The sequence below is a fragment of the Lacerta agilis genome, chromosome 2 (assembly GCF_009819535.1).
Source record: "Lacerta agilis isolate rLacAgi1 chromosome 2, rLacAgi1.pri, whole genome shotgun sequence".
NCBI classification, from domain to species: Eukaryota; Metazoa; Chordata; class Lepidosauria; order Squamata; family Lacertidae; genus Lacerta; species Lacerta agilis.
Window position 1 is genome coordinate 19,995,485 of NC_046313.1, and position 12,883 is coordinate 20,008,367.

Genomic DNA, 12,883 nt, shown 5'->3' on the forward strand with positions numbered 1-12,883 from the left:
GCGCAAGTAGATATATAGGTACCGCTGCAGCGGGAAGGTAAACAGCGTTTCCGTGCGCTCTGGCTTCCGTCACAGTGTCCTGTTGTGCCAGAAGCAGTTGAGTCATGCTGGCCACACGAACCAGAAAGCTGTCTGTGGACAAACACTGGCTCCCTCAGCCTGAAAAGCAAGATGAGCACCATACCCCATAGTCGCCATTGACTGGACTTAACTGTCCAGGGGTCCTTTACATTTACCTTTTTACTGCCATAGGTAACATTTTCAAAATGCATCAAGTCCAAACTTCTAAGATGAAAATTAGCTGATCTCCTCCATCCTGATCTTCATGATAATTATCAAAATATCTAATTATGCTGCCAGATAGTGATTCTTAATACAGTGGTACCTCTGGTTATGAACGGGATCCGTTCCGGAGCCCCGTTCGCAACCCGTGACGTACGCAACCTGAAGTGCCATGTCTGCGCATCTGCGCGACGTGATTCGGCGCTTTTGCACATGCTCGTGACGTCATTTGATGCGTCTGCGCTTGCGCAAACCGCCAAACCCGGAAGTAACGTGTTCCGTTATTTCCGGGTGCGGCGCATTCGTATCCTGTGCGGTACGCAATCTGAAGCATTCGTAACAAGAGGTACGAATGTACAATGAATTATACAGCTCATATTGGCATGCATATCAATTGCAAAATTAGGTGTGGTGAGGTTGGAAAAGAAGGACATGGAGAGAAACTGAAATAATTCACAAATCCAACTCCTTGCTTAAGAGAGGGCATTTCTTACTTACTTACTTACTTACTTACTTACTTACTTACTTACTTACTGAATTTATATACCAGGGAGGTCCAACTTCCAATAGTCTGCAATCTACTCACAGTATAAAAAAACTGGCAGTGATCTACTCATTGTTGTAAAAAGACTGGCAGTGATCTGCCCAATGTTGTGGAGCTTTTTTTAGGAAGCCTAAGTTGGGTTGTTGTTGTTGTTGTTGTTGTTGTTGTTGTTGTTGTTGTTGTTGTTGTTGTGTTTTTTGCTTTTTTGTAAGGAGATTGCTGAGGGGCCAGAGATCTACCAGGAACACTCCATTATCTACCAGTAGATCGTGATCTACCTGTTGGACATGCCTGCAATAAGACATGAAGTGCAATTCTATCCAACATGTAAATGAGTGTGGCATGCTGGATTCAGACACTTTATGTTTTCTCTGTGCTTTCTGGCATAGGATATTTCTCTCTCTCTGCAATGTTACATGCAGACAACAGGAAGTAAATTAGGCAGCCTGTTACGTTTTCTTTCTTTCTGGAAAACCCGTTCCTACTGAATGTTGATGGAGAAGAGTCTATTCCCCTTCCATAAAATTCCAGAAAAGGGGGGGGGGCTCTAAAACAAGTTGCCTGCAATCTGGAAAGATTCCCTTAGCTCGTATTTTCGTAAAAGGCAACAGTCTTCAACGGTAAGGTTCGCCCAATTTCATCTCACTTTAGGATATTACCAGGCAAACAGAACAAGTACATTACACTCAAGGGAGCATTCCCACCTTATCAGATTGCTTTTCTTGAGAACTACTGTCCCCTGAAACATCTTTCAAATGAACCCAATGAATTTCAGTGGTGAAGCCTTGCTAATGGTCTCGTCAAAGGTCAACCACATTTTGTTTTATGGCTGTTGATCCAGCCTTGGCAAGACAGCAGATACACAGAGAACTAAACATCCAGAGTTTTAATGGCTCATTGTTTGCATCTTGTTGAAACCAAGCCCAGATTCGAACTGAGTCAACACAAAGATCTTTCCAAAGTCTTACACTTAGCTGCCAGATGGGCATTCTTGGCTTCCAAAACCTTTTGTCTGAATAAAAGGACATTGACCTCCATGCAGTTGAATACTCCAGCCCTGCCCCCCCTTCTACAAGAGTGGACTTCGCAAACTACTTCTGTAGGTATACTTGTACCTACAAATGTAGGTATGAAAATGCATTCACTTTGCTTGATCTTAGCTGTGCCACAGACTTAAAGTTGCCTTAATCAACTTGACTCTCTTCAGAGACCTGCAGTTCCATGAGGGAGGCTGGCGAGGGTTGTTTCTAAGGCTGTGTAAACACCATACATTCAAAGCACATTTTTGCCCCCAAGAATCATGGGAACTGTAGTTTAAGGGTGCTGGGAATTCTAGTTCTGTGAGGAGAAACTACAGTTTCCAGGATTCTTGGGAGGGGTAGAATGTGTTCAATGCTTCAAATGTGTTTTACATGTACAGTGTGTACACAGCTTTAAAGTGCATCTTCATTCTGCAACACACAAAGAGGAGTACTGACAGCTCCAACTCAGATCAGAATATTTTTTTTAAAAAAGAAAACACTTATTCCACCACCGTTTTCCTTATCTATCTGTAAAAGGGAACAAAAACTGAGATATATCTGCAGTAGCTACAAGCTAGGATGACCAGGTGAAAAACAGTGCAGGATGCTGCATCTTAATACTTCTGTAGAAAAGGACATTTCAATAGGAGACGCTTGCATTACAGTATAAGCTATTCCTACCCTGACTTTGCATTCTATATGGTGCTTTCCAGTAGACTTCCAATAAGAGGAGGTTTGTGCTTTAAAGTGGTCCATAAATTTGTTTATTATTAATAACAGTATGAAATCAAGTCCTAGCATGGCCCAAAGAATATGGGCTGAAAAGCTATTGGAACATATATATAGTACAGAGAGAACAGTAACTAAGGCTGAATCCACACATATTTGTTTTTTTTTTAATGTTTTAAAATATATGTGGAATTTGCCATTAGCTCACTGGCGCCATCTAGTGTCACATTTGTATAATGCACTTAAAACATTATATTTGCAGCTGTATAGCTGAGTCCCAAGATGCTAAAGGTGGCTCTGTTAGGGTTCAGAGGAACTCTTGTATGGAGCATTTGCACAAGAATGTGTCCTATCCTATACAGGCCAATATCCACATTGCTACACTTGGAGCTTGATGGCCTTACTGGAGTGGAGAGGGCTGTTTAATATGTGTTATTTCACTTACTTCGACATGGAGGAAGCCAACCCTGCTGCATTCTGCTGAATTGGGTCTTGCCCCAAAGTCCTACCCTGACAGCACCACTGACAGCTGGTCATCATCACAGAAAAGCAGATTGCTGATCTTCTCCCCATGCCCTGCAAAGCAGGCAAGGGTAGGTGGGTGGATGCAAAGACATGGTTAGGCAAAGTAATAAGCTACTACAAAGAGAACCAAAACAGTCCTTCTGGCATAAGGTGTTAGATATTCTTTAAACCTCCACCCCGCCCAAACCTTGGACAGATGTACCAAAAATGATGTGCATTCCAATTCCAGCTTCTAACAAAAGGGCTGCTATCCACCGAAACAATAACACCAGTGGACCCTATATTGTATTTTCATTTTCAGTGTGTACACCTCGTGTGCTTACCTCGCTGCCCTCTTCCATGGATGTTTTTATCACCACTTTGAAGTGCCTTCAGCTAGCACAAGGGATGGGTTTCTTGGCCCTTTGCACAGGGAAAAGTCTCCTAAAGGGGCTTTAGCCCTCACTCAGTGGTACACATACACAAGTGATAGCACTAGGACAATTGTGGGAATGGCATAAGCTGTAGCTTTTTTCCATCATAACTTGACTCAGCTGGATGGGTTGGGCCAAACATTTCTGATAACAGACACAGGCTGCCAGACACAGAATTATTGCCAGAATGTCACGCCTGGCTACAGAGAGGCTGCATCCAATAAAAGTCACACAGACTGTTTCCAAAACCATGAAGTTCAGAGTCTAAAATTAACTAACAGCATCACTGAAGCTTTCAACGCAGCTCTCAGTCTGATGCCTATCTAACGTCCGCACTTGTATATTCTCACACGTGTGACAAATGTAGTAAGAAAAGATTCCGCCACAAATTATATTTGAGTCAATTCTTTAATTAAATACCTCATCAAATTCAGTGTAATAACATTTGAATGGGGGAGCATGGCCAAGGTTCTCCTAAACGCATTTGCCAAGGGACACATGTTGCAAAGAGCCTGCGCCACTGCTAAACTTTTAAAAAGGCAAGTCTTCAAAAGTGCAATGCAGCAACTTAAGGGAGATTAATTAAAATATATCGCATCGGCAAGAACCTGAGCGGCTCACTCTTTTTTGTGGATCGTAATAAACCTTGCTTGAAAAATGGATACCAATCCACAGAGGTAACAAGGTTAGTCCCAACATCTGCCTATAGATCATTTAACACAAGGAACATGACTTAAGCCATGTTTCATTGATATTAGTGTTCTTCACTTCTTAGTTATATGTAGCTTCATGGTTTTTGTGGCTAAATACATTAATAAATTATTGACTGGTGTTATATGTGCTTGAGCATTTACACATCACTTTCTGCTGGAGTCTACGTCCTGCTTTTATGAGCAGCACAAATATCACAGTAGACAGACAGAAGAAGCTTTGTTAAAATCAATGGAAGCTTGCACCAGCATAAAGGCTGCTTTAGGATTACTGCCTTGGGAGTAAGTCCAATAAAAAGGGAGACTACTTATTGGGCTATAAGCATTGCAGCTTTTTGTATCATAGCAATCACTTTAAAATGAAATCCTTATTGTTGTCCTGGGCCAAAATCGTGACACTGAATCCACGCTACATGTTTTAAATGAAATCCCTATTATAAAAGATGTGCCACATACAAGTACAACATTTTCATCATCTTAGTGTCTTTTAAAATTTATCACAAATAAAGGAGAGGAACATTTTGAACTGGAATTATTGAATCCTGGCTTCCCCTCCCATACCCAGGAATCATTTCTGATATCCAGGTTTCCAGAGATATATTCAAGAGAGGATGGAATGGCAAAACACTGCAAATGTAAAATCAAGGTCTGTTTCAAATCCCAACCAAGGATCTAAAGAGTGGACTATGCAGGTGTAACCCTTTGGGTAGATGTAATGTGCCAGCGAGGTGGAAATGAGATCATGCCCCCCACTTCCAACATATGTTCAACGTAACTTCTGAAAAAGCTAAGCATGTACAAACTGTCTGTGTGTACCCTCTGTGCAAGTAGGAATATGCAAGTGCAGTTTGTACATGTGCAGACTCTTTTAGACAGTGTGCTGAATGTCACAGAGGGTGGATACAGCAAGCGTGCTCCTGCTCTGCCCCCGTTCTGCTTTAGTTTACACAGTAATATGACGTCTTCACAGTCCTATAATGTATCAGTGATCTCTGCTTTGTGTCATCTGACTCATGGGAAGAACAGTAATTTATGCAGTGAACTATTAAGCAGCATATGAAAGAACCCTCGATGCAAGAGGTTGTTTGACAAAGAACAACTGAAGCTCACAGTTGCACTGGCATTACACCTTTAGGAAAGTCAGAAACTTTTCACAGGTATTCAACTTAAAATATAGTTATTTGGTTCTAGTGTGACATGCCCAGGTCTGCAGATGAGGTTGAGTCTCAAGAGCAAAAACCTGCTTTGTCAGACAGCTATAGTAGTAGCACTTCTATATTTAAAAAAAATGGCAAATCCTTTAAGGACTTATTTATTGTGCACCTTCAGAAAGTGAACACTGGGGGCAGACAATGGGTGTTTAATAATCATTTTCTACGCACCCTAGCCAAGGCATTCCACGGATGATGCAAACAGGACATGAAATGTCGATGCTACTAAACACTCTGGACATTTTTCCTGTGTGAAAGACTGTCATGTGTGTAAGACACTCCTCCGTCTGGCAAAAAAAGAAAGAAAGAAAAAACAACTCTGATGTCTTGCTACCAGCAGCATTTATGCCCACAAATCAATTGCCAGAGTGGCTTGCACTGTCTTCAGGGATCATAGGGAAGTGAACAGATGTAGCTTCACATTTTGGCAGGCATATCATCTCTCCAGAAGGGTTTGGAGGACTGAAAACAAGAGAGGTGGGAAAACAGTCTCCATATGTACACACACATCTGTTGATTAGAATGGCATTAAAGAAAAATACAGCTCAAACATTGGGAGAGGGTACATCACCCACATCCTCATGCTTGCCCGATGGCTGCAAAGCACGGGTACAAGTGGTTTTCTGTTTGCCCCACCGCTTTCCCCAGAAAAACCCATTCTTTACCACAAAAGCAAATGTCAAACTGTGGAAAGCCCTATTGAGGTTTGTAAAAAAGCAGGTTTCCCTGGAGGAAGCAGCGGGGCAAGTGGAAGTGTGGGTGAGCCCTATGTTAAGCGGTAGCAGTGGCAGAACAGCAATAACACTGTATGATGCTAGGTTCGCCCCATGGGGGTTACCAACAGCTCAAGCGAAATGTGACTTCTGAGAGCACCTAAATGCTGCAGAATGTTGGGAACTGGTAGCTTGTCCTCCTCCTTGTTTTCACAGGTGTTTGTTGCCTGCTTTTCTAAGTCTCATCAGGAGAGCTTTCTATTCGCTGCAAACAATGAGAATAAAATACAGTAAGCACAAATCCAACATGTTGATCAAACATCACACCAAAATATGATACTCCTCTGGATCTAATAAATATATTGCTAAAAATTAAAAACATGCAAAATTAATTTTGAAAAGTTATGCAATGCACATTGGCATTATTGGCTGGGGCTGAAATGAGTTGGAATCGAACAACATGTGGAGGGTTGCAGGTTCCCCACCCCTGAATTAGAGCCTGGAATATGTTCTAAAGACCTTTGACAAAGAAGAGAGTTTTTTCAAGCATGTGTTCTTCCTTCCCTATTGCATAATTACTGCACATCTGCAATGGTGGACAACATGAATTGGTCAGCACCATCTTCCCCCAAGGCATTTGGAGTGGCTTTTCTGCCTAGCCAACAAGTACCAATGGACATGTAAATACAAATGAAAGTAAGGTTATCTGAGCAAAATGGACTGCTCATTTCCACACAAAAGACATACCCAAGTGTACCTATAGTTTCCACTCTGTTGTCTTTATGTGGTTTTTAACTATGTTTTTCTTTGTGTCTCCACACCAACAGTGTAATGTTTTCCCTGGAATTTAAAATGGATGCCTTCAGCACAATAATTTATTGTTCCATCCTAAGTAGTTTCTTGAGAGTCCCATGGACTGCAAGAAGATCAAACCTATCCATTCTCAAGGAAATCGGCCCTGAGTGCTCACTAGAAGGACAGATCTTGAAGTTGAGGCTCCAGTACTTTGGCCACCTCATGAGAAGAGAAGACTCCCTGGAAAAGACCCTGATGTTGGGAAAGATGGTGGGCACAAGGAGAAGGGGATGACAGAGGATAAGATGGTTGGACAGTGTTCTTGAAGCTACTAACATGAGTTTGGCCAAACTGCGGGAGGCAGTGAAGGATAGGCGTGCCTGGTGTGCTCTGGTCCATGGGGTCACGAAGAGTCGGACACGACTGAACGACTGAACAACAACAACAACAAAGTAGTTTCTTCTTAGGTACTGATGAAAACACTCACATCCCCTTCTTAGAGTAGCTGAATTGTTGAAAAAGCATCTTTTCTGCAATTCAGAATTTTCCCAGAGTGGCTTGGGTTCATTTGACCACAATGGCAGCACAAGGTGTCCCAAATGGACAGCTGTTCAAAGAGGTAGATAGTAGATATCATCTTCCAATATGGCACCCTTTAAATCTATAGTAATTTAACACTTAAAGTATGTTCTGGCTGTATTTTGCTTTAGACCAAATAAAGCAAACCAACAAGACAAAGTAATGGAGGGGAAAACGTTGATAAAGTCAAGCTGCATTGCTGAACCAAATCAAGCACAATACCAAATTAGTATTTGACGAAGTGGTTGCTCATTGTTAAGATATTTCCTTTTCATATGTTTTCAGAAACTGGTGGTAGCTATTAAATAACACAGAAAGATTGCCAGCTCTGATTCCAGGAAGGAAACCCCCCACCCAGTTCCTTTCTGAGTAATTCAAAATTTGCCCATGATACTTTCAAAACTAGCTTGAGACAGAATTCATTAAGGGGCAAGGAGCACTGTAGAAGCATCTGCAAACAAGTCCCATGCATGACAAGCAATGTATGACATCTATAATTCTGAATTAGAACAATTAGAAGATGATCCATGAGATCAAACAATGAGATTATTATGGGATGCAGGGGCATATATTAAAGTACCGGTAATTCCATATATCCCTGCAGCTTTAAAAGTTCAAAGCAGTGGTTCTTAGAGCTTCTTTTATAATCGATTAAAACATAAGAAAGAATTGATCCAATTTAAATTCAAAGCAGTTTGATACAATTTGAAAAGTGCAAAAAAAAAACAACAACCCCAGCTCTGTCTGGTGCACTATAAACTATGTTGGTGGTTTTTATGACCCCAGCCCTTCAACATACATTTAAAGCACATGACTTCTTCCAAAGAATCCTAGGAACTGTAATTTCATCCTCACAGAGCTACAGTTCCCAGCACCCCTTAAAAAGCTATAGTCTCCAATATTCATTGGGGAAAGTCATGTGCTTTAAATGTATATTGTGGATCTCGGGGGGGGGGGGAGAGAAACATGCTTCCTGTAGGGAACTGGAGGCAATCACGACTCTCTGCAGCATGTTTTTGCTGCAAGGAGACAGTGAAATACACTGGGTGTCTGCTATCTGCATCGGGTGAAACAGTCCTTGAACACCTTGCTTGTGAGAAGTGCCACTTGATTCCCCCCCCCCTCCCGCCGCCGCCACCTTAAATAAAATAAATGAAGCTTATGGCCCTTCGTTTCTTGTGCACAAGCACTTCCCAAGGTAAACCCTTACGTTTCAGAAAACAGGAGGTGAAGAAAGCAAGGGCATCACCCACAGCAGCAGGGTTGCAGGATTTAAAGCTGGAGATCATTCACATGTCTTGAAATCTTGCAATGCTGCGGGAGATAAGGCAGTCATAATTTCTTCTCCTACCTGTTCCCTGCCTGGCACAGTCACCCACCATCCTCCCCTGCTTGAGGACAGCCTCTCCAGGTATGCCAAACTGTAAGAAGGTGGCAGGGTGGGTGGGATGGTGGGTGGGTGGGGAATCGTTAGGAGAAGTTCATTAGCCCGTTCCCTGCCTCAGTGGGGTGTGTAAAAGTATATGGCTGTTCTCTGGTTCGGAATATGTCAACCCTAAAGACTCAGCCAAGTAGTTAAGCACTAATAAGTTCCATTGTCTTCAACATGAGAGAGCTTAAGGGTCTGTTTAACTTTCCCATTGAAACAAACAAACAAACAAACAAACAAAAACAACACTTTTCAGCCTAACCCAAAATGTGGTGACTCAGATGTAAATCTAGCTAGATTCAACTGGCCTTCCAAAATTTGGTTGACACTCTTGTCATTTTGGGAAAATCTGTGTCCCTCTCATCCCCAAATCATCTCAAGCCTTAGAAAAATTCTTATTTTAAAGAAGTGATTGGGGCAAACTATTAAATATCTTCTCCTACAAAGCCATTTGGATAGTAACTATCAGTCACTCTTGTTTATTCTTCCACATATTGACATTGACCAAAAACATGCTGCTTTAGATTCAGAGTGCTTCAGTCAAAAGAGAATTAAATGGAAGAAAATACATTTAACAACATTGCGTGGACCCTGCAAAAAAACTTGCATCCATGAGAAGCACTGATCCCACCCCACAAATACCCGCCTGGAAGCACTTTAACAACGAACAATGCAAGTCTAAGGCAACAGAGATATTAAATGCTAATCTGAAGTGAACAGGGATGAATGAGGTAACTACTGTTCCTCTGTTAAAATAGGTCTGTTTATATTCTAACAGACTCTGTGACCTTCAGTCCTGTCCCAGTCGGATATAAAGAATACAAAGTGTTTCTTCCTAATCTCACAAGGACTCGGATGCCTATTAACAAGAACACCTATTAACAAGAATGTTGTGTGTGTGTGTGTGTGTGTGTGTGTGTGTACGCACACATTTTGTGTCACTGAGTGATGCAACTGATGCTATTTATTGTGATTCAGAGTCAGGGCCTACTGACATCATTATGGGGCATTTGAATATCCTGAATGTGCTATGATTAGTTGGTCATGTGCGAAAGTGCAACCAGGCAAAGGACGTGACTTCCTACACCTGTGAAGCTTGGTTTGGAGACTTCCTTGTGTATCCAGTGCCATCTTCTGACCACACCTAAAGCTTACTGCTGTTGGTTAGCTACTCAAACAGGTGCTCACAGCATCCCACTGCTAAATATCACTCTTTGAGCATTCATAAAGGCAAGCCAAGAGCAGTATCCCACATGCAGAGGCACACAATGAGGAGGTTCTGGTCTGGGCACCACCATGTGCTCAATTTTCCCCTGGCTTGTGCCCATAAGTGTAGGGTTTGTTTCTTTACACAATTGCCAGAATTGAGTTGTATATGTGTTTTTGAGGAAGAATTTGTATCAGGACACTAATGTGGAGGATAGGGAAGATTTTATCCCCCTGCAGTGTGATTCCAAACCAGATCAGACCCACCATACCGGCAATTTGCATTTATTTATTTATTTTCATCCTACCTCCTCTACCTGTTTCCCCAAAGACACTCAAGGTTAATGGATGAAGCTGATGGGTGGGTTACATATATATATGTGTGTGTTTTTAGTTGTATCTGTTTTAATTTACAGCTCTGGGCTGCATTGGGGAAAGGTGCAGATATAAAATAAAAAAGGAATAAATAAAAAATTAATAATTAAATTCTTTCAAACATAAAAAACACTATAATTTACAGAATCTCTCTCTAGTTGCTTATTATTCTTATTAGGTTTACCAGCTCAGTATATACACTGTAAGTATACATTGTAAGAATGAACAAAATGCTACAAAAAGCATTTATTAAAACAGAAATCTAGGCTTCTGCTTTGACAATCAAGTTCTTATCTCCCAAGTTCTTATGACGGAAATAAAATGCATACTTACTGAATGTCTGTTTCCTCCAGCATCTGAAAATCATAAAATCTAGTTTAGGAACTGGTAAGAGTTAACAAAACAGTACAACCGTACACATCAAGGTACAAACAAGAGGTCTAGAATCCATTTTTATCTGAGTGCTTTCTAGCATTCACAGTTACATATGCAATAAACATATCATGGAATCATAGAATTGTAGAGTTGGGAAGGACCTCCAGGGTCATCTAGTCCAACCCCCTTCAATGCAGGAATCTCAAATAGATCATACATGACAGGTGGCCCTCCAACAACTGCTTATAAAGCTCCAAGGAAGGAAAGTCTACCACCTCTCATGGAAATCTGTTCCACTGCCAAACAGCACTTACTGCCAGCAAGTTATTCCTGATGTTTAGTCGGAATCTCCTTTTTAAAAAAGCTTTTACTGTCAAAGTGGTTGATTTTAATTTTGAAGTCGAAACAAAAACTAACATTTTAATTGTTTTGCCATTTCCCTGGTATTCCTTTGTTGGTAACTATGGTGTGTTCAAACGTCAAACTGCTGATCCTCTAACAAAAATATGTAATTTGTCCCATAGTACAGCTTCCACACCCAAGGACTGGAAAGCGGCCAATATGATACAATTTTTTTTAAAAAATGGATCCAAGGAGAACTGGAAAATCACAGGCCAGATAGTGTAATGTCTAGTTCTAGGAAAACTGGGGGAAAGTATTATATTTTTCAACATATTTTCTTGTTGTTTTTATTACACAAAACATATCTTTAGAATAAAGAATTAACATCAGACACCTCCCACACCTGTTCCTGGGTGGAAAGCATTATCAAAGCTTATAGAAGAGCAAGATTTCTGCAAGGATACATCCATATTCACTAAACTTTTTTAGTTCTTTTGAGATTGTCAACAACAAGCATAGAGAGGTGATCCAATCAACACTGTGTATAGTACCGGTACTTAGAATCTCAAAATATCTGCAATAAAATTCTGCATCAGACTCCTAAGTAAGCTTAGCTGTCACAGGATATGAGGGCGGGTCCTTTTATGGATCTGTAGATGGTTAAAGAACAGGAAGCAGAAAGTAGGAATGAAATGACGTTCTCCCAATGGAGGAATGGAGGAAGTGGATTCCTAACTAAGATCAGTATTAGGACCTGCCCTTTTGTATTTGCTTATAAATGACCTAGAGTTAGGGGTGAGCAGTGAAGCAGCGAGGTTCGCTGATGACGCCAGGCTGTTCTCATCAAACTGCAGCTCCCAAGGTTCATTGAAGGAAGGTGTTACAGTGTGATATCTTTGTTAATTTATCCTGATTCCCTGTTTTGTGTTCATCTTACCTTTATAACATTTATCAATAATTTGAAAGTGTATTCTGTTCCATGTAAACTGCTTAGAGGTTTTTACAATGAAGCAGAAAACTAATTATGTTGAGAGAAGTGTTAAGTCGGTAAACTCCTTTCAAAAATTATACTGTAATTATAAATGGAAAAAAATGATAGAAAGCTAACATACGTTTTTACTATAGAGCTACCTTCCTATTATGCTCATTTCTCATTTTGTGTGTAGAATAAAATAATAAAATAAGAAACTCTCAGCCAACTCATGGGGTTGCCATATTTCAAAAAGTAAAAACCAGTACACCCCCCCAAAGTTGCTGAGCTTCCTTTAGACAAACACCACCTTTTGGAAATTCTGCCTTTGAAATTCCAGTAATCTCGGCCCTTGCACAAAGTTCCAGAGCTAATTAAATGCTCTCCCTCTATATTGTGCTGAAGTAGCTTCCAAACAGTCAGGAGTTGGCACTGATTCCAGTTCCTATTCTACGCTCTGCCCACCAAAATACAGGGTTGGTCTCGCAATGTGAAGGGGGGAGATGTGCGCAATGTGAAGGGGAGGGAGATGGAGTAGTTGAATCAACTCCTTAATCCATACTGACAGGTCATGATAAAGTAGGCACAAAATTTGGGATTGTTGAAGTAGATACAGTTCAGAACAGCTCCTTTCACCAAAGGTTAGATCAAAGAGCCATTTGA

At 41.0% G+C, this 12,883-nt stretch overlaps 1 protein-coding gene across 6 annotated transcripts in view; it reads right to left on the bottom strand.

Annotated features, from left to right (window-relative positions):
- Nucleotides 1–3,908: 3,908 nt before the first annotated feature.
- Nucleotides 3,909–12,883, bottom strand: part of PECAM1 (platelet and endothelial cell adhesion molecule 1) — a 39,561-nt gene continuing 30,586 nt past the window's right edge. For all 6 annotated transcript variants that reach the window (XM_033138859.1, XM_033138857.1, XM_033138860.1 and 3 more), the window contains 2 exons: nt 10,867–10,889; nt 3,909–6,414 (listed from right to left, as the gene is read on the bottom strand). In XM_033138859.1, coding sequence (XP_032994750.1) covers nt 6,385–6,414; nt 10,867–10,889 — 53 coding nt within the window. In that variant the 3' untranslated portion in view covers nt 3,909–6,384. The remainder of the gene's footprint in view (nt 6,415–10,866; nt 10,890–12,883) is intronic.